This window comes from Plecotus auritus (genome assembly GCF_963455305.1).
Source record: "Plecotus auritus genome assembly, chromosome: 6".
Lineage (NCBI taxonomy): Eukaryota > Metazoa > Chordata > Mammalia > Chiroptera > Vespertilionidae > Plecotus > Plecotus auritus.
Window position 1 is genome coordinate 131186333 of NC_137773.1, and position 22295 is coordinate 131208627.

General features: G+C 42.7%; 1 protein-coding gene across 15 annotated transcripts in view; it reads right to left on the reverse strand.

Moving 5' to 3' along the window:
- Window positions 1-22295, reverse strand: part of PXK (PX domain containing serine/threonine kinase like) — a 79536-nt gene that overhangs the window by 30151 nt on the left and 27090 nt on the right. For all 15 annotated transcript variants that reach the window (XM_080674218.1, XM_080674215.1, XM_080674212.1 and 12 more), the window contains exons 2-7: window positions 20004-20054; window positions 17864-17911; window positions 8657-8843; window positions 1720-1797; window positions 1162-1235; window positions 548-622 (exon numbers count right to left, since the gene is read on the reverse strand). In XM_080674218.1, coding sequence (XP_080530344.1) covers window positions 548-622; window positions 1162-1235; window positions 1720-1797; window positions 8657-8843; window positions 17864-17911; window positions 20004-20054 — 513 coding nt within the window. The remainder of the gene's footprint in view (window positions 1-547; window positions 623-1161; window positions 1236-1719; window positions 1798-8656; window positions 8844-17863; window positions 17912-20003; window positions 20055-22295) is intronic.

Genomic DNA, 22295 nt, shown 5'->3' on the forward strand with positions numbered 1-22295 from the left:
TTCCTGGTCAGGTCAGTCTTTTCCTGAAGACATCCTGCATCTGTTCTGAAATATATTGATGTGGTTCTTTCCATCGAATGCCTTGGATTAGAATTGTGTATTAGCCTAAATAACGCCAGGTATTCCTAAACACCACCTGGTTAGCCTGTGAGAATAGTAACTCAGCCAGCAAAAGGGTTATTTTGCCTTTCCCTCATGCAGCTTACCTAAACCCACATTAGTTCTGTTTTCTCAGGCTAGAACAGACCTTTTCATTCCATTGATATAAACATCTTCACCAACAACAAAGTGGCTAGTTCCTATTCTGATATTTGCTTAAAATTCACTCTACATTTAAATTACCACATTTCATGGGTCGTGTATTACAAATGCCACTTAAGTGGCCCCCAATCAACGGGACTGGCCGTAGGTGTTCTATGGAACAACTTCAGTCTGAACTGAAATCCAGTACAACTCTCCATTCTTTCGAGTATGTCCAGCTCCTTCTGCCCACAGAAAACACTGTGAATATGTCATCAGCACCAAGAATAGAAGGACTTATACTCACCAAACAGGAAGGCAGAAGTTTGATTAGACACTGAAAATCTTTATCTGACAGATACTTGTCAGGGCCAAGGTCAGCCTAAAAACGGAAAGAAATGTCAAGGTGCTGCCTTTAGTCATAAAAAAAAGAAAAATTCCTATGTCTTTCTCTCTTTTTGTTTGTCCAAATATATGAATGTTAACCAAAGATGAAAACCACCTAAGTCTTGCTGCCTCAAGGCCTTTCTGGAGAGAATACACACTTATAAAAAGCAGAACTTACTTGTAATCTTATTGAATGCCATTAACCACATGTATCACCAGAACTCCCAAAGTGAGAGATAACCAAGTAATGCCCAAGTACTTCCTTTAAAACAAACTGCAGACCCCAAATGGGTTCCAGAAAACTATTCCTCTTTCTTTCCAAATGTTTACTAGTTGATCAAATATAATCACATCCAAATAAGGAAATGTATAAGCAAAGTGACTTAAAATGACACTCCTTTGATGTGGGACGGATGAGGCCATTATAACATCACTCAGGAGCACAAAATAATTCCATAATCCTCTTGTCAATATCTGCTTTCATGAACCCATCTAAGATCCCTGAAATGAGGCTGACACAAAAAACCAGCTTACCCAGCTTAACACTAGCCATTCCTTTGGCTGATTTTTAATCTTCATCAAGAAATATTTCTTCCTTATCCTCCAACCTGCCATAAAAGCAGAAATGTGTTTATAGCTACATAACTGTTGCACCAATTGATGCATTCCATTGACTGAGTAATTAACAAAAATTAAGCTTCGCAATATTATCCATAGCTTATATAGGCACAAATAAAACAACCATTTGGTAATGTTGACATGGTAAAGACTACACTAAAAAAAAAAGCAAAGAAATTATTCACAGAAACAGGAAAACAGCACTTCAGTTTAGATTTAGTGGAAAAGAAAGATGAGGAATGAGTGATTAAACCGCGCTGAAGATATGTTACTTCCATCAAAATCCTCAGAGCTTGAACCAAGGTTCACTAAGTAGTAAAAGTTAAGGACTGCATCCTCAGGCAATAGGGAGGCAAAAAGAAAAAGAAATCACCTGCATTTAAGAGCTCTCTTGGAATACATACAGGGAAGCGTGACAAAGAACCCAGTACTGGATCTGTCTTTTTTAACAGAATGGGCATGCCAGTTTCTCACCTATGTCTTTCAATGGTTCCACTACCTCCCACTTTGGTTCGGATCGGAAGAACATGGAAACCTGTTGTAAGGCAATCTCTGCAAAGACATTTTAGAAACTCATTAGTGAAACATATCAGGAAAGTACCACATGCTTAAGATATCCTAACAAATGAAAGTCTTATAGTCTATGAACTTAAAAAACTTAATTACACACACAAACACACACAGACAAACACAGACTAAATGCAATGTGGGATTCTAGACTGGATCTGGAACAGAAAAAGGACATCAGTGGGAAAATTAGTGAAATCTGAATAAAATCTGTAGTCACAAAGTACCACATTTCCTAGTTTTGGAAAGCGTGCCATGGTTATGTAAGATGTGACATCGGGAGAAATTGGTAGGGTTACACAGAAACTCTCTGTACTATCACTGCGATTCTTCTGTAAATCTACAATTCTTTCAAAGTAAAAGGTTTATTAAAGAAAAAAAGAGTATGTAAACTAGCTGGTATAAGCCAAGAATTCAATATATGAACCAGGCCCCAAACCAAGCACAAAATTCAAAATGTGTTCTAAGGTCAGCCTGGAAGAGTATTCAGTATTGCTCCAAGTGATATTTATCCCATTTCCATTCCTCATGGAATTATAGCTTTCACCAACAAAGAAGCGATTAGCCTTAAATATACCCTGGAAATAAAAGCCAGCATTTTAGAAAGTCGTCTGTGTACAGCAACAACACAGTCCTATTGTGGGAAGTGATGGTCTGCCTGTTTACTGGAAAAAGTCCATTCCTTTTGTGTTCGTTTATCATGAGAATGTTTCCTCCTTTTAAGAAGACAATGAGAAGAGAAAGTTCTCTGAATTTCACCATATTAAGAAATTATCAGGATAACTGTTCCTTGGTAGTTCCTACAAAAAGCAGTATCTGTAGTTTGCTATTTTCTCCTCAATGCAGTGAGTAAATGAGCCACTCCTGATCCCTGAAAGCAAACAAATCCAGCAGATTCATTGTGGATTGCACCTATGCCTCGCATTAATTACAGCCCAGGCAGACTGGCGAGGAGTGGGGATTGGCAGAAAGGCTCTCCACGTGTCAAAATTACCTAGGCTGGGTTCCCCTGCCGAGAGCTGGGCACACATTATCATTTGAATGAACTTTACAGTACATTCTGAGTTAAGAAGTTCAGGGAAGAAAACCCACTAGCTATTTGTTTACTGACTCAATATGTAAAGTGTCAGTCCATCCACAAAGAAGAAGAGTGAGGACCAAATACAAAGCTGACTCCATTTACCTTAGTACTAACTATTCCATGTGATAATAAACCATTTGGAGGGGCTGGGTTGACAGAAGCATATACGTTTTCAGTATCAACACTGGGAACTCTGGACCTCCTCCATCATTAGTGTGGATACAATATGTTTTTAATTTAATTTACAAAATAATGTGAATGTAAACAAACTTAAAAGGAATTTCTTTTAAGTAAAAATCATTCATATCAACTTTGAGAGAGATCATCCTATATAATAAAAGCCTAATATGCTAAGTGTCCTGTTGTCCAGTCAGCCAACCAACCAATCAAAGTGTAATATGCTAATGATATGCCAAGGCAGCTCAACTGCTCGCTATGACGTGCACTGACCACCAGGGAGCAGATGCTCCGACCAGTAGGTTAGCTTGCTGCTGGGGTCTGGCCGTTTGGGGCTCAGCGAGATGGGCTGGACATGCCCTGGAGCCCTCCTGCAGTCCCTCCTTGGCTGGCCAACCTCCCACATCCCTCCCCAGCCCCGATCGTGCACCAGTGGGGTCCCTGGGCCTGGCCTGTGCCCTCTCGCAATCTGGGACCCCTCGGACGATGCAGGAGAGCTGCTTTTGGCCTGATCCCGCTCAACACAGGAACTGCCCCCTGGTGGTCAATGCGCTCCCACAGGGGGAGCACCGCTCAGCCAGAAGCCGGGCTCACGACTGGTGAGCACAGAGGCAGTGGTGGTAGCCTCTCCCACCTCCACGGCAGTCGGACATCCCCCGAGGGCTCCCAGACTGAGAGAGGGCACAGGCCAGGCTGAGGGACCCCCAACCCCCAAGTGCACGAATTTCACGCACCAGGCCTCTAGTGAAAAATAACTTTCTAAATGCGGTACCATGTCATTCTAAGAGACTGTGAAGGACAGTCTGTTCAAAACCAACAGTGACTCATTAGTCAAGAATATTTACTGTATGTCACTGTGCAGTGTACAGTGTTTTAGAAATGGGGTAATAGCTGTGAACAAATGGAATGTGCTAGCTTTGTTACTGGTAAGTTGAGGACTAGGAAATAGCTTTTATTCCTTAGGGATCAGGGAATTGTAGGGAGGACATTTCCTTTCCACTAAACTATGACTTACTGTCAAGTAAATTACATGACTTCTATGCTCCCAATTTTAATCCCTCACCCCAGACTCAGCAACACACTTCAATCCTAAGAATTGATTCCTCAGCTTAGAAGCCTTCATTGGCAGCTCATCTCCTTACCAAGTCAAGACCAAGCTTCTTAACCCAGCGCACAACCTGGCTCTGGCTCTGTCTCCCACACAGAGGTGCCTCCCACTCTTCACGCTGAGAGCTGCCTCCCTCAGCCCCTGCAGACTGGCTAGGCCCCACCCTCAGCATTTTCCATTCTTGCTCATCTATCCTTTGAGGCTCAGCCCAAATTTGCTGCCCCCTTAGCCAGAAGCCCGCCCTCCCTCCCTCCCGGCACACTCCCAGTGCTGCATCTGTCCCTCTCCTTTGGGATTCACTCACAGACTGCCCTGTATTAGGGCCACTCTCTTCTACCAGACCAGAAACGTCGGCAGGAAGGGTACACCTTAGTCTGGGTAAAGCCATATGGAAATGCCCCTCTCCCCTGGAGCTCTGCTCCTGCCTCTGGACCTGGCTGACTTCAGCTCACCCCTCAGATCTCCCTGTAGGTATCAGCTCTTCTGGAAAGCCTTCCTCCATCTTCAGATCTAGATCATCCACAACCCACCTGGACCCTGGTCGGGGCTCATGCAGGAGCCAACCAATCAATGTGCTTCTCACACATTGATATTTCTCTGTCTTTCCCTCTCTCTTCCACTCTCTCTAAAAATCAATGGAAAAATATCCTCAAGTAAGGATTTAAAAAAACAATAATAAATAAATAAATCATCTGCAATCCTACTCCCTCTCCAACACCCCCTCCAAGGTGCTACCCCCTATTTACACTGCCATAGTCCTCTCCCTGCAGGGAGTGGGGATGGGGTGGGAGAGAGACTATTCCTTCCTTGTCACTGTATTCCTCTTCCTAGCATCTGGCACACAGTAGGAGTTCAATAAATGTTTCATGCTGCGAGAACTAAGGGTTCCAAACATGTTCAATGGGTGTGGATGCTCTCTCCTCTTAGAACATGAAATCCATGAGAAGGATGACATCTGGCTTCTATTTCTTTAGCACTAATAGACACGGGGCGGCGGGGGTGGGGGTTTGCAGGCTCAGTAAATGCAGATAAACACTCCCCAGAGAGAAACGCTGAGCAAAGCCTTCAAGTCCATCCTGTGCTTCCCAGAGAGCTCAGACTTCTCAGCTCGGAAGGTACCGGCTGCCCCCACTGTGTGCAGCCTTTAGCTCCCAGATCCCAGCCCCATGGGATGACTACAGGGAACAAACACTGTCGCCCCCGCCCCCACGTCCTGCAGCTGGGCTCCAGGTCCCTAATCTACAGGAAGTGGTGTTGCAGAGGCCTGCACATCCAACACCTTCTCCAACTCATCCTGCCTTGTTCTGAATGTAACCCCCACCCCCAACCTCTCCTTCCCTCCTTTTATCCTGGAGCCCACCACTATCAAGCTACTGAGGGATTCCTGGGGCTTTAAGACCAGAGGGAGCTTCAACACTCCTCAGTTGCTATCCCCTCCCCCAACTCTTGTTTTATAGGCCTGGACCCTGAAGCCAGAGAGGAAATGCTGCTGACCACCAAGCTGGGACTAGGATCCAGGCCTCCTGGTTTCTGGTCCAACTGACTTCTGTGTGGACATTAAACCCCCCATACTCTGAGGGAGTCTGAGGTTTGAGTGGGAAGATGGCTACAGTGCAGTGAGGCTTTTACATGACAGAAGTGCCTTGTGAATCAAATAAGGGGGGCTCTGTGTGTGTGTGTGTGTGTGTGTGTGTGTGTCCACACAAACCCCTCATGACCGGGAGATACTTGTTTCCCCTGTGCAATAGCTGGTCCTCAATTAGACTCTCTAATTCAAATGAACACCTCACAAACCCCCACAGAGGGTGATGAGCCGCATTGGGTTGGGGGAAGCCTGGACAAGTCCGCCAGGCTTGCTGGGGAATGGCTCAGAGGAGGAGGCTGGGGCGCCTGGGCACCCCGTTCCTGAGACTACTGGTGAGTCAACCCAAAAACAAGACAAGTTCGGACAGTTCACTTAAAGGGAGAAATAAATCAGCATTTCTCTGAAAACAGCCACTAGCTGCTACTGCTCCATCACAGGGATGTGTTCTCTCATCATGGCAGCTCGTTGAGTATTTGGGTTCTGAGGGAGTCTCTAGTGGCCTTCTTGTCCCCCTGCTTTGGACTCCTGACTGTGCACCTTGCTGAGGGGGCAGAGGGAGGGGGGGCAAGGTCAAGGACACTGGCAGCACGAAAGAGGTACCCTAGAAGGAGATATAGGGATCACACCACCTTCCAGGTCTGAGCAGTGTTTTATTTATTTTTATATATTTGTATTGATTTCAGGGATGAAGGGAGAGGGAGAGAGATAGAAACATCAATAATGAGAGAGAGTCCTGGATCGGCTGGTTCTTATATGGCCCCTACTGGGATTGAGCCCGCAACCCAGGCATGTGTCCTTGACCAGAATGGAACCTGGGACCCTTCAGTCTGCAGGTCGATGCTCTATCCACTGAGCCAAACTGGCTAGGCTGAGCAGCATTTTAATCGGAAAACACTCAAACACTGTACTCATACAGTTGTGCAAATGTGCCATCCTAGGCAAGGCCTTCCCTCTCGGGGCCTCTCATCTAGAAAATGAGAGGGTAGGTCTTGATGTGGCTGCTTAAGATCCCTTCCAGCTCTGACTCCAGGTGACTCAATGTACTTCGGATACAAGTTCCCAGAGAGCAGGGTGAGTGTATTCCTCGAGCCTGTTCCCCCAGCACCCAGCCCTGCCCCCAGCAGCCGCACAGGCCTAGCGGAGGCCAGGCTTGGAATGCACAGCATCATCGCGTGTGCACTGCACCTTGATGTGGCCCTCAGAACACTAGCAGGAAACAAGGTGGACAAACGGATGATCAGGGCTGGGTTGGGGCTGATTGGATAACTGTCAGATGGCCCACCCTCTGACAGTTTGGGGAACAACTGAGGTGCAGCACAGAGGAATGAGAGCCATGAGCGATGCTACTGTGAGGGATTCGAGCTGTGTCCTGTGATGCTTCTCTTGCGTGATCCAAAAATCAGCGGGGCGTGAATGGAAGCCTCGTTAACAACTCCATGTCCAACCTGCAAGCTGTAGTAAACGTGAATTTAAAATAAACTTTCCTCCATTTCTGTGTGTTCTGAAAAGGCATTTTTCTTACTCCTACCTCTTTTAGAAGATAGCAGGCACATTCTAGGGTGAAGCTCCTCAAACTTCAATGCGCATGCAATCGCCTGGGGACCTTGTAAAACTCAGATCCTGATTAGCAGCAGGTCTGGGATGGGGCCTAAATTCTGCCTTTAGACAAGCTCTCAGTAACGTTAGTGCTGCTCATCACAAGGCCACACTGTGAGTAGTAAGGCCCAAGGGCTGTGATTTTCAAACTCAGCTGCACAGTGGAATCTCTTAGGGAGATTTAAAAACCACAAGCCAGCCCTGGCTGGGGAGCTCAGCTGGTTAGAGCATCGTCCTAATATGCTAAGGTTGCAGGTTTGATCCCTAGGCAGGCACAAACAAGAATCAACCAATGAATGCATAAATAAGTGGAACAACAAACTAATGTGTGTGTTTCTCTCTCTCTCCCCACTCTCCCCCTTCCTATTTTTCTCTAAAATCGATTAAAAACAACAACAAAACCAGAAGCTGCCCTGCAGAGTGCAGTTGGGCATCAGGATTCTGTAAAGCTCCCCAAATGGTTCTGTTATGCAGAAAAGTTTGGTGCCTGACAAAGAGGCCTCTACTTCCCTCTCTCTGAAACAGGAATCGAAGTGCCTCCCTCGAATTGCTTCAAAAGTAATGTTTGAGCACCCAAAAACTAGTGTGTAAACAATCTATTAATAACACCAGGGTTGCACTTAGAAAGACTCTAAGCATGATTTAGCTCTAACAAGTCATCTGAATTCTAATCATTAGCTCAGTTCTACAATGGTTTCCATTGGTCTCTTCAAGGCCACACCAGAGTGAATTCAATATTTAATCACCCATTCGGCGGACACCAGGCTTAGGTTAGTGATGTCAGCTTTGTGTGGAATCAAGACCCTTTCCACCTCGGTCCCCTGGCTGCCGCCTGGTCCAGGGGAACTATCTCCTCTTTATGCTCTGCACTGAGTCAATCTTGGTGAAAGACTGGGAACACAGGGAGGACCCTTCAGAACTACTGTTTTGTTAAGTAATTCCGAGAAAAACCAGACACACTGTATAGCTATAAATACAAAAATGACGCCAAATACAAATCAATTGATTACTGTATAGATTACCATGGCTTCTTTACTCTCTATTCTGTCAGGGAAGTTAACAGAAACAAGACTGTAAGGACACAGACACAATAACTTCTCGTCCAGATTTTTCTTTGCAGACATTACAAACATGTTAGAAGTAATTATCTTCTTTCTATACATTTCAGTAAATTACAATCAGGCAAGAATCAGTAAATGAATAATGCCGTATAACAAATATACACATCCTCCCCTTTGGAAATAAGAGTTTCTCCCACATGTTTTATCTCTAGCAAAGCACAGATCCCTCTGCTTACCAGTGTAGTTTGCGGAATAGTTGTTTGGATCTAAAAATTTCTTTACCAGCTCACAATTAGACAAGATGTGATTTGTGGTGATAACGTTGAGATAGTTCTGGAGACCTTTCTGCCTCTCAGCTATGAATTCACGATCCATGTTACCAATCAATTTCTTGGGAGGAAGAGGTAGACTTAGGCCTGCAATCTTAAATTAAGAAAAAAAGATTATACTCAGGTCATTCCCAAATAAGACATAATACCAGAATCCTGAGCCATTGTATTGCATTAAGTCTAAGACACCACAGATGTTAAGATGCATCCTAATTTTAGTGATATGAAAATGTGAAAAATCTATGCATCTTAGAATTCATAAAATATTGCATTAAGCATAGCAACTATAAAACTTGATTTTTTAAAAGTGTTTTTCCTTTTATCAACCTTACATATGAACGCAATTTCAAGAATCAAACAGTTCTTCTTGTATTATTATTCACAGTCTCATGACATCCTCCCCACCACCCTCAACACCAGATGACATATCCGTTCCCCAAACCCTGGAGTCAGCCATGTTCAAATCTTTCAGCCAATCTTTTGGCAGTGAGGAATGTTGAGATTGTTATATCTTCATTTTTAATTTTTAGGAATTATCTATAAGTTTCCTAGCATGGAAAATGAGGATTAAGTTCTTTCACTATCCTGACCTCACCCCCCACACACCCTGTCCCTAATCCTTCCAATATAGTTACAGCTCTACTGAGTGCAGTACTCATGTTTACATTAGGTAATGATATTCACAACAGAGCCCAAATGCCATGCCTACTAAGCTAACATGCTTCCTTTCTTTTTCTTGGTTTTCTATTCAACTTCGAACTCTCAGCTATGCCTTTTCTCAACACAATCACATACAGAGATGCATCGATTTCATGTTCCTGAGAAGTACCTTCCAGAACCCACCAACCTGCTTTGGGCAGGACTGACGGTCCCTATACCTCCTGCAGAGCTGGCTTCCTGGGCCCTCCCTTCACCACCATGCTGGAGGCGCATGCGCCTTCCTCCTGCTGATCCCATTTCCACAGTCACCCTTTTTCTTAAATATTCCCCTTATTTTTGGTGGAGATATCCTCTGTAGACTTCCCAAAAGGGGGACAAGTTTTTGAAAACTTGCGTGTCTAAATTTGTCTTTCCTCTACCCTCACACTTGATTGATAGCAAGTCTTGATATGGAATTCTAAGTTGAAAATATTTTTTCTTCATAATTTTTAAGCATTACTTTCTTCTCTTTTTTTAGAGAACAATTAAAGAATTATCCAGTTTGGTTAAAAAGCATTACTTTATTGATGCATAGAACAGACTGAAAGATCTCATAGAGGAGGGGGAGGAGAGGATGGGAAGAAATTAACCAAAGAACGTATATGCATACTGTTTATGCATAGCCCGTGGACATAGACAATAGTGTGATGAAGGCCTGGGGTGGGGCCAGGGCTGAGTGGAGAGGGACAAAGAGGGGGTAAGTGGGGTACATAGGTAATTCTGTCAATGATTAAGAAAAACTTTATTGTTGTCTGGTAGGTGAGAACATGGGCCTCTTCCCAAGCTCCAACGCCCCCTCCACCCTGTGGGAATACAGTGGAGGCCATCTATAAGAGTGCTGTGGGACGGACCCGGGGAGCCTGGCCAGCTCCTCGGTCAAGACATGGCCAAAGATAAACTGCTTCTATATATGAACCCAGACTGTCAACTACTGCAGAGAAGCAGCTAGGCTTTGATCTCACACAGCTTGCGTGCGAGTATGTGCCCCCCACACCCCCACCAATGCCCCGTGTGCTTTTGTTTCTGTACTCTGCATTGCCCGGTGCTGAGAAAGCCTGTGCTGCAGGAAACTTCACCGGCCAGCCAGCCACCACTGGTGCGCATGTAAGTCCTCATAAACCCATGTCTTTCACAGCCAGTCCTCTGGGTTATTTCTTTGGAATCGGCAAGCAGTGTGCTGAGGTCTGACCTCCTTGCATAACAACTGTCTTCTGGTTTCTGGTGCTGCTAAAGGTTCAAAATTTCAGAATCTGTTTTGTTTTTCCTTCTGTATAAGCTTTTAGGATCGTCTCTTTGACTTCAGTTTGTGAATTCCATGCGCCTTCATGTGGGCCTACCTTGATCTCTCTGCTCAGTACTCAGCCCTTTCATTCTAGAAACTAATACAGCTAATATTCTTACATTCTTTGGTGTTTTCTTGTATCACGAAAAGAAGTAATTACTTCTTCCCCTCCATGCCCTTTGCTTTCTTTTCTTGGAATTCCTGTTTTCCAATATTGGACCTCCTGGGCTAATCCTCTATTCTTCTCTTTTCTCTCCTATTTTCCACTTTTGTTAACCTTTTTTTTTCTCTTACTGAAAAAGTTTTCTGGGATATTTCCTTTATCTTTCAGCCCTTCTAAAGAGTTTTTATTTCTACTATTGTCATTTTTATTTTTAAGCACTCTTCTCTCCCTGTCCCCAAAAATTGTATCCTGAATGTAATACAATTTCTTATCTCTCTGAAATTATAAAAGAATGTTTCTGAAGTGCCTGAATGTTCTTCTTCTTCTTTTTAATATATATTTTTTATTGATTTCAGAGAAGAAAGGAGAGGGAGAGACAGATAGAAACATCAATGATGAGAATCATTGACCAGCTGCCTCCTGCAATGATTGGCTGCCTTTTGCACGCCCTCAACTGGGGGTCGAGCCCGCAACCTGGGCATGTGCCCTTGACCAGAATCGAACCCGGGACCCTTCAGTCCATAGGCCAACACTCTATCCACTGAGCCAAACTGGTTAGGGATGAAATGTTCCTCTTACTGCATATATTCTGCTTCCTTAAGGTTCTTTTTTTTTTTTCCTGTTTGATTTGGTTGTTATCTTTCATGTTGAAAGTGTCTGCTCATATTTAAGAGGGAGCACCCAAAGCTGACTAGAAGCTCTGGGTGAGGGGCTGGGCTGGTCTGCTGTGGGCTTTACTGTAGCACATGACCTTACTCAGCTGTTTCATTGAGAGAATGTGTGACCTTAGTGTTTAGTCTGAGTCTTTAGCTCTTTCCTCTTAGGCTGGGCAGACCCCTCAAAAGAATCTTCCAGTCTCCTGCCCAGAAGTGTAAGTGCCAGTATTCTGGGAGCCAAGAAGAAGAAGGCAGCTGGAGAGAGGAGGAGGGCTGGGTGCTGGGGTCCATGCACCTGTTTATTATGTAAATATTTTCAACTGTGCCTACATTCTCCAGTCCAAAAACTGCTCTGACCTCTCCTGGGAATAAACTTCCAGTTTTCTGCTGGAGGGAGGGCAGTTGTAAGTTGCTCAGATGGGGACGATTTGGGGACCTGACTGCTTCTTAAACATACTTTCAACTCCTGATTTTAGCTTGACCTTGGCCCACACCAGAGGCAGCACCTGTGGTGTCAATTGCTAAAACTTTTGGAGGTTCTGTGTGTAAATTGGACCCAGTGGGGTAATTCACCCCCCATGTCAGAATTCTGCCTTCCCAAACCTGATTAATTGGTTAGTTCTCATCTGCTGGATTTTCAGTTTCAAATGTTTTGTTGTAATTTTCTCCTCTCCTATTTGTCCTTGTGGGGTGTGTGTGTGTGTGTGTGTGTGTGTGTGTGTGTGTGTGAGAGAGAGAGAGAGAGAGAGAGAGAGAGAGACGAGCGCATGTCAGACCAATTTACTGTTTAAGAGTGGCTTTGGGAGAGGAGAAAAATGAATACAGGTGCTCAACATACTATCATTTTCCAGATCATTTAAAACTTTAAAGTCTATTTTTCGAACTTAAAAACAAAGCGTCAGATTAATACCTTAATTTAATGAGTAAAATCACTTGCAAAGAGTAGTGCTATTCTCACTTGTACTTAGATTAGGGCAGTGCAAGTGGCATGTGTACTGACTGAGGGAAAGGTCTAAAGAGAAGGCTGTCCTGAATTCAGACAAGGCTGTAATCTAAACCACCCTTGTGGGCAAACCTAACTTAGCCTGTTCCACCCTGTATTTTTCAAATAATAATGAAGACCTTGAACTTGATATTGGACAAGATGAAAAGGTTGCCTGACAATTCCAAATTGCCTATTTCTCCAACTAAGAAAGTACGGCAAGGCACATTTAGAGTGAATTTTGTACTATGGCGTAATTCACTGCCAGTAAGACACACATTGCAGGTTGTTTTCCTTATTCATACAATGAGGCATTACCTAAGAGCCGTTTCTTTAGTAGCAGAATAAAAATCACACTAATGAAGAAAGCACATCACTCAGCCGGTATACATCAAGCCAGTTACTTTATTATGTTTTCAGGAGCATCTGTATATATAAAAGGCTAGGAAGTGTCCCCTCTGGAGTTCGATCGCTCACTATGACGCTCACTATGACGTGCACTGACCACCAGGGGGTGGTGCGGAACAAAGGAATGCCCCAGCCAGCAGCCAGGAAAGGGAGGCCCAGCTGGCAGCCGGAAGGCCCCGATCAGTCCTGATTGCCGGCCAGGCCTAGGGACCCTACCCGTGCATGAATTTCGTGCACCAGGCCTCTACTTAAGTAATAGAGGGTAATCAAAGGTAATACATTAATGAAAACACAACTGATTTCTTTTTTTTAAGACTCTCTTATTAAGTTGCAGAATATAATCTGGTGTGTGTGTGTGTGTGTGCGCATGCACACACACTCACTCAGGACATTGATATATATGCTCAATAAATGTCTAAAACGACTCATACCACCTGCTTGAGAATGGCTACCTCTGGGAGTGGGTTGGTCAATTAATCTTTATTTCTATACTATGAAATTATTTCATTGCTCAACTATTACTTTTTTTCAATTAAAAAAAAGTTAAAGGAAACCCTTTTTGCTTATCAAGCTGATCAAATACACAGCAAAGATTTTTTAAAACCCCATTGACAGGTATCTGCACATTTGCCTGCACTGGGTACCTGACCAATAGTGTACCCAGGAGAATCCCACATCTCAGAATGGAGAGACACCTCATATCCGATTCAAACCAAAGTAGGGTTATTTTTCATTCATGGTGGGGATGTGAGAATGAATTTGATACTGTATCTATTTCAAACTTTGTGGCCTCCAAGCTTCTACTAATCTATTTTCTCAAGCTTCGTTTCACTTTAGGAAAATGTATTGATCTGCCCGGCATACCATCAGCTCTTCTAAATCATCGGGTAACAGAGTCCTTTGCCAGCAGCTGCGATCACAGTGTCCCTGCTGTGTCAGTCTGCTGGACACACTGGAGGTGTTTTCCTGCCCCACTGTAAGATCGCACAATAAATATTCCTAAAAGTACTGAAACTATGCAATGTGTGTGTGTCATTTTTCAATCTTGTCTTTTAAAAAAGATTAGCATTTAAGAGACTTATTTTCTCTTTCAGTTTTCTCCTAGAATTTCTAAAATGCTTTCCAATCTCAGCATGTAAAGTTTAGAATGCCACTGACTAATTAGAAGGGAGGGAGAGAGACACTAACACATTGGTGATAAAGTCACTAAGCCAGCGATTTCCTAGAAACCTCCTCATTGGTAGCTCAAAGCCCTGACCGCCCCCATCATCCCATTTTCCATCGCTTTCCTCTTTAACGTGCCCTGTGGATTCCTTCTTGAGTTCCTTGTATAAGGGAAAGGGAACAAGAAAGGCAGCAGAGAAGTCCCACAAATTTCCATTCATAACACCTGCAGAGTGACAATGCTAATGGGAGATGATTGCCAAAATGGGGTCTAAAACCCATAATCTGTCCCATGCTAGGCTAGTAGAAGCCTCTAAATTATATGATAAACTATATTATAGTTTCAAGAAAACTAGCTTTTGTCTGGAGGAAAAACCTTCAAACTCTGAATCTGTTAATCTCTCACTTCCGGTATCAGATCTTCAAAATCTATACACTGCTTTCATGTGCTACAGTAAAGCCCACAGCAGACAATATCCCCATAAATATTCTAGGGAGTTCTACACTCTCAACAGCTCTTCAGTTTGTCCCAATTTCCCTTTAGCGTATAAAGGAGAGTCTCTCCTATGTCAGCAATAGGCTGTAAAATTCAAGTAAAATTTTTGTGCTACAACAGACCTGAGAAGTCACCTGGTTCAACCTTCCAGTTCAGAGGGGGAAGTGAGGACCAGGAGAGGAAAGCAGCCTGAGATGGTGGAGGACAGAGCCTGGGTTCCTCCCCACGCCTGAGGGTTCCCTACCCAGTTCCTGTCATTGTAACTCCTGCTTTATTCTTGTTCCTTCTGGTATGCTGTCTTCCTAGATAACTAATTTTCCACCTTTTCCATCTCATGGCACACAAACTAATTACAAAAATTCTGCAGCACAACAAAAAACATATTTTTTGCTGATCTGCCAAAAAATAATAGGTATAATTTTGATTCATTCACATCAGACAGCTATTGTTGTGTTGGCTGTTGTCATTTTTTAATTTGACAAAGGGAAAAGAGGTCAGTGCCCTTCACTAAACAGTCAGGTATTGCATGTTTTAAAAATTCTTGCGGAGCCCTGGCTAGTGTGGCTCAGTTGGTTGAGCATCATCCATACACCAAAAGGTTGCTGGTGTGATTCCCAGTCAGGGCACATGCCCAGGTTGTGGGTTCGATCCCCTGTCAGGTTGCATGCAGGAGGCAATTGATGGATGTTTCTCTCTCACATAGATGTTTCTCTCTTTATCTCTCTCTTTCCCACTTCCTCTGCCTTCCTCTCTGAAATAAATAAAAATATATTTTAAATTCTTGTGGCCCACCAGTTGAAAATTGCTGCCCTAGATGATCACTAACTTGATATTGACTTTAAAATATGGTGGTGATTTTTCTTCACTATTACCACAAATATGCTCACTATATAAAGTGGGAAGTGCAGCTTTTTTCTGTGGTTTAGTGTGTGTGTGTGTGTGTTTTGGTTTTTTTTTAGCTTACATGTGCTTGTTTATAGAGAACTTTGAAAGTACAGAACAGTATAAAGAACCCAAAAAAAAACATAACCCATAATCCTACCACCTGGGCTCACCATGGTTAACATTTTGGCATATGTCCTTCCAATCTTTTTCTAAACATTTCATGTAATTAAATTCTACTGCATGTGTAATTTTACATCCTGCTTTTCTTTTCACTCAAGCATTTTTCCTATTGAACTTAAGACAACTCTGTGTGTATTATATTTCTCTCTCTTCAGCAGGAACTCATTATCTGTCAGAAGGGTAATCAGACACTGAAAATCATGGTCACAGTTTTAGTCTGTGGTTTTGGAATACTTTTGGTCTGTTTTATAGAGGCTGTTTTGAAAGTATTTTGTTGCCAAAAAGCTGTATGTACTTTCTTCTGTTTGTTTACTTGGATCCAGAAAAACCTCCCACTTGAAATGCTGTCTGGCCATATCCTGCCCAACACAAGCCAACATCAATACACATGAATATTTGCATTTAAAGTAAGAGGCACATAGAAAGTATCCATTTTAAAAGGGAAAATTACACTGAAGCAAAAAATAAAGTTCTATTATATTAAAAAGGCCATAATTAAATAGTCACAGACATTCAACCGTATATCTCCAAATAGGAGATAAAACAGTCTTCCCCACTCCCATTCTTAGGGGCTGGGCCAGGGCAATTTCAATTTGAGAAATATTTCTCCCACAACTCTTTCTCAGCCCTGGCTGAATAATACTGTACAAAGATGACTCCCCCTTCTTTAAAACTTGCTCATAAAGGTAAAAACACACAGTAGGCTCAATGTTAACCCTCAAATGCTCACCCCACCATGGGGCTGTCTAGAAGGGTTGGGAGACAATCCACAGCTGGAATGAACTGCACATTGGTTGGTGCCTTATCTACAGTGTCACTCCAGGCCCAGCTTTTGTCTTACAGCAAATAACATGCTATTAAAATCCATATAGGAAACCAACTAAACCCATCTACTAGGAGAATTCAATCTCTGCCAATATTCTATTTGGAGATTTAAATTGGTCATACTCTAATTAAAATTTAAAAAGATGACATGTGTCAAATGCATGGCAATAAGGCAATTACATAAAGACTTGCAAATACTCAGGCCAACTCTACCACAAGACAAACAAGACAGCCATACTTTTAGTGGTGTTATAAATAAATAATGTCCAAGTGTGGACGCTACACGTGCTTCAATATAGCCTTCTGATGGAAAGGAAGCATTATGCTCCCTCCCAGCCAGCAGTCCTATCCTTTCTGGACAGGACCAGAGGTCACTTGGACCAAGTGACGATGGCTAGCTCACCAAAGAAGGGAGCAGTCCTTCACCTCCCAGCTGAGCTGGTAAGAAGCCAAGCGCCCTGGCTCAGGTTTAAAGGGTTTTGTGTAACCAGTCAAATCTGAGCTATGACACAGCCCAATGGTGTTCAGTAACCCACGGCACTTGAAGACCAATCTGCCAGGAGAAGACAGGGTGGAAATGCCACTATTTCCCTTAGTACTGAAGCCCCTCTAGGGACCCTTCGGTCATTACCAGCACTGGCTGTGTCTCCAAAGACTTTGCAGCTCATCTCTCTCTCCATTATGGCCACCAAGTTAGGGACATTTACATCAGAGGGATTTAGAACTATGTATTTAAGAGGAAAAGTTACACCGAAAAAGTCTCTAGTTAGTACTGAACGTTGACCTGCAATGCTGACTATGCAGCCTGGTTTAGAGACAGAATCTGAGGGAGTTCCAGCTCCATCTAAGTGAACAACTCTAGCAATCCATGTAATGATGCCAGAGCTGAGAAAAGGAGATAACTCATATCCCATCGCTGTGGTAAAGGATGCAGTGTGGCCCAAAGGTACGCGGTTACAGGGTTGCTATTGTAAATCACGTTTGTTCCCAAAAGTTCATTTTTAGAGCCATACAACATCTGTTCCATGTGCCAGGGAAACCTGCTAATTTCTTGTTCCCGATAATGCCATTTCCAACTGGTTTCTAAGACATCTCAAGAAAGCAATGTGTGCCGAAACCAGTTTGGCTCAGTGAATAGAGCGTCGGCCTGAGGACTGAAGGGTCCCAGGTTCGATTCCGGTCAAGGGCACGTACCTTGGTTGCGGGCACATCCCCAGTGGGAGGTGTGCAGGAGGCAGCTGATTGATGTTTCTCTCTCATCGATGTTTCTAGCTCTCTATCCCTCTCCCTTCCTCTCTGTAAAATATCAATAAAATATATTTAAAAAAAAAAAAAAAGAAAGCAATGTGTGTCGTTAGTGTTTAAAAGACTTACCTGCAGGCTGTTGTTCAGCAAATCAAAATCACTGTATCTCCTAATAATCTGTAAGAGACAAGACAGTGGTGTTTTAATTCAGCAAAGACCATCTCTTTTCATTTTCCTATTTAGTATTTATTGGCATCCTAGAGCCTGGGCACTAGCACCAAGGTCCTTAACTTACAGGCCCAGAAAACAGGCCTAGCAGTGAGCCCGAGCCGGCTGGGCCATGGGATACTGCCACCAAACTCATAAGATGCCAACAGATAAGAGACAGCAAGTATCTTTTCAGGGCAAATCACCATTTAAATATCTTTCTTATTAACCAGGCACCTAGAAAGATGACTTCATGATTTATCAAAAAAAGAAAAAGTTTTACTGAACATAAAATCAAAATAAAGGAGGTGGACAGTTTTGAAGCCATTTCATCCTTGACTGGCTAAAACTTCCCCCAGTTAAGACCCCACCACGCTGGAGACTGGTCCACGCCTACAGGCAGTGAGCCCCGGCCCACACCTCTCCCAGATTCCCAGTCCCCCTGTTGGCAGACAGTCCAGCTTCCATTGTCTATACCTTCTTTCTTAGTTATGCCGATGCCATTGATTAGGCCAGTGATGTTCTTTTTTCATCTCATGGCACACATAAACTAATTATTAAATTTCTGCAGCACACCAAAAAATATATATTTTGCCGATCTGACAAAAAAAAAAGTATAATATTGATTCCTTCGCACCAGATGGCTATTGCTATATTGACTGTTGTCAGAAGTCAGTGCCCCTAAAATAATAATAATAATAATAATAAAAATATAAAATCAATAAAATAAAAATAAGTTAGTGCCCCTGACTAAATAGTCAGGTATTGCATGTTTTAAAAATTCTTGTGGCACACCGGTTGGAAATCGCTGAATTAGGCCATCACCAAATTCTACTAGCTCTTCAGGCTCTGGGAAAGGAATTATTTTACTGTTGAATAGTTTGACTTCAACCATTACTGATGATTCTCAAATGTTAACGTGCAGAAGAATTACCTGGAGGTCCCCTAGGACCCTACCACCCAGAATTTAATTCAGTAGGTCTAGGGAATCAAACCCGTGACCTTGGCGTATGGGACAACACTCAACCAGCTAAGCCACACTAGCCAGAGCCCAGGAGTGGAATTTTAAATCAATCAGTCTGGAATTGCCTGATCAACATTGGTGAGGTAATCTGCCTGATAAGACCCAGCCTTCCCCTAAGAAAAGGTGTCCTTGCCTGAAATAATCCATTCTTTTAACTTAGTCCCAGCCTCCTTCTGCCTATAAGAACCTCCTATTTCGTACAGCTCATTGGAGCACCTCTCTAGTTGCTAGATGGGATGCTGGCCAGTTCACGAACCACTTAATAAAGCCAATTAGGATTCGAATTTACTCTGTTGAATTGTGTTCTTTAACAGAGGTAAGAGTCAAGCTGGGCTGTGAAGGACAAGGTAAGATGGGAGATGGGAAGGTAATTATAATGATTAAAACAGGAAAGAAATGGCCTCCATACAGAATTCAGCCACCCTCTGCAAGTCAACTGGAAAGACTTCTAGATCTACGCAGGACGTTTTCTCTCAGAGCCACACCTATGAGGGAGCCAGCACTAGCAATTGGCAGTGGGTGAACTCAGGAGTCCATGAAATGCAGTGTCCAAACTGTATAATGTCTAGGGCACTGCCTCACCTGTCCACCTGGTGGACTGAACCCTAACTTCCCCACCCAAACCAAGGCTGCACAGGATGAGGTTTTAACTACTAGGAACAAAACAAGTAATTTGCATATCCTACTTAGGGTCTAGCCAGAGAACAAAGTCCTAGATACTCTCCATGGTAACATCATATACAAACTAAACCAAATAACTAACAATAGAAAAGCCTTTTATAATATACGTCTAAAAGCTAAAGATCCAGGGACGGGCTGGAGGGGTCACTGGGGGGAAAAGGGGACATATGTAATACTTTCAACAACAAAGACTCTTTTTTAAGCTAAAGATTTATATCTAAAGGAATAGGATTTATATTTATGTATGTCTCCATTTTTCCAGATTTTTAGATGCCACAAATAAGAATTTTGTTGAAAAGTTTAAAACGTTTTTCTAAAGACACACACACACACACACACACACACACAAATGCTTACCTGCCAGCTGTTTTCTACAGAAATTCCTCTTTGAACCCGAATGATATACTCCTAAAAAAAAAAAAAAAAAGAGCCTCATTTATAAGACACCCAAATCAGAAGATCAAAAATAAGTGAAAATATCAGATAGACTTCAAAGAAAATTACTAGAAACAGACAGGGACATTATGTAAAGATAAAAGGGTAATCTACTAGCAACACATGTCAATTTTAAATGTGTATGCACCAAACACCAGAGATGCAAAATATGTAAAGCAAAAACTAAGAGAAATGAAAGAAGAAACTGACAAATCCATGATTATAGTTGGAGATGTCAATACCCCTCTCTCAGCAATTGATAGAACTAAACAAAAGACTAGTAAAAATACAGAGGAACTCAACAATACCATCAACTGACAGCTGACTTAGCATTTTAGAACACACAATTCAACAATAGAATATACATTATTTTCAAGGGGATATACAGATGGCAAATAAACATGAAAATATGTTAAAGATTACTAGTTGTCAAGCAAATGCAAATTAAGACCACAATGAGATATCATTTTACACCTATCAGAATGGCTGAAACAAAAAAATAACAACACCAAATGCTGGCTAGGACATAGAGAAACTGGATCACTCACACACTGTCTATGGAAATGTAAATAGTACAGCCACTTTGAAACATAGTTTGGCAGTTTCCTAAAAAATTAAACATGCAATTATCATACCAACCCAGCAATTGCATCCCCAGGCATTTAGCCCAGCAAAACAAAAATTTATGTTCATATAAAACTTGTACATGAATGTTCATAGCAGCTTTATTTTAAGAGCTCAAAAGTAGAAACAAATCAAATGTCCTTTAACAGGTGAATGGTTAAACCTTGCTGCATCCAAAGCATGGAATACTACTCAGCAACAAAAAGAAATAAACTATTAATAATGCAACATCTTGATGAATCTCCAGAGAATTATGCTAAGTGAAAAAAGCCAATTCCAAAAGATCATAAGCTACATGGTCTCCAATTTGATTTTTCTTTCTACTTTACAATGGTGTGAAAGCAATAAGCATTCAGTAGAAACCCTACTTCAAACTATAAATTTCTATCTTTACCTGGGCTAGCAATATGCATGTGATACTTTCTCATGATGCTGGTCGGCGGCAGTGAGCTCCCAGTCAGCCCAGGATCACAGGGTAAATCACAGATACTCTATAGTATACTTACTGCATTGCCAGCGGTTTTTGAATATTGTGTTTGAGCATGTTTAAGGTAGGCTAGGCAAAGCTATGAGGTTACGTGTATTAGAGGCATTTTCAACTTCCAATATTTTCAACTTCAGATGGGTTTATTGGGATGTAACCTCATCATAAGTCTAGATGCATCTGTAGACCGGTTTGGCTCAGTGGATAGAGCATCAGCCTGCGGATTGAAGGGTCCCAGGTTCGATTCTGGTTAAGGGCATGTACCTTGGTTGTGGGCACATCCCCAGTAAGGGGTGAGCAGGAGGCAGCTGATCGATGTTTCTCTCTCATTGATGTTTCTAACTCTCTATCCCTCTCCCTTCCTCTCTGTAAAAAAAATCAATAAAATATTTTTAAAAAGATGCATCTGTATATGATTTTATTTATATAACATTCATGAAATGACAAAATTATAGGTATGGAGAACAGATCAGTGGTTGCCAAGAGTTAAGGCAATGGAGTAGTAGGTTACATGTGGGAGGGAAATGGGTGTGGCTATAGAAGTGCAACCACAAAAAAAGCTTCATTTCTTTAATATGACCTTTTGTTCTTTCTTCCCTTTTGATTCAAATTGGCCCCATCCAGCATCCTGACTCACCTGCCTCCTTCTCCCATGCATGTCCACTCCCTTAATCATTAAGCCCTCGGGACAATGAGGTTCTGCTCAGCATCAATAATCTTAGGAACAATGTCACGTGTCTACTGACCCCACAGACAGAGTCTTAGTCAAGCTAGCTATCACATGTAGGCCTCAGTTGTATTTCAGCTCCAGATCCAGAAAAGCAGAGTGAAATCAGATGACGTGACACCTTGGCTGACATCAGGACCAGATGCACTGACCAAGGAACCCCTGAACTCCTACCCTGGCACCCACCAATCAGTAGAGACCACGACCCTAACTCCCTTAGTCACCATGATTAATGATTTTTCCCCTATATAATTTATCTCCTGGAAGCCATCGGGAGCCAGGTCTTTGAGCATTAGCTTACCTGTAACTCTGGGTGTGGGCCACTTCCTAAAAATAACCCCTTACTTTCTCTGCTGCAAACTCCTGTTTGTGTCTTATT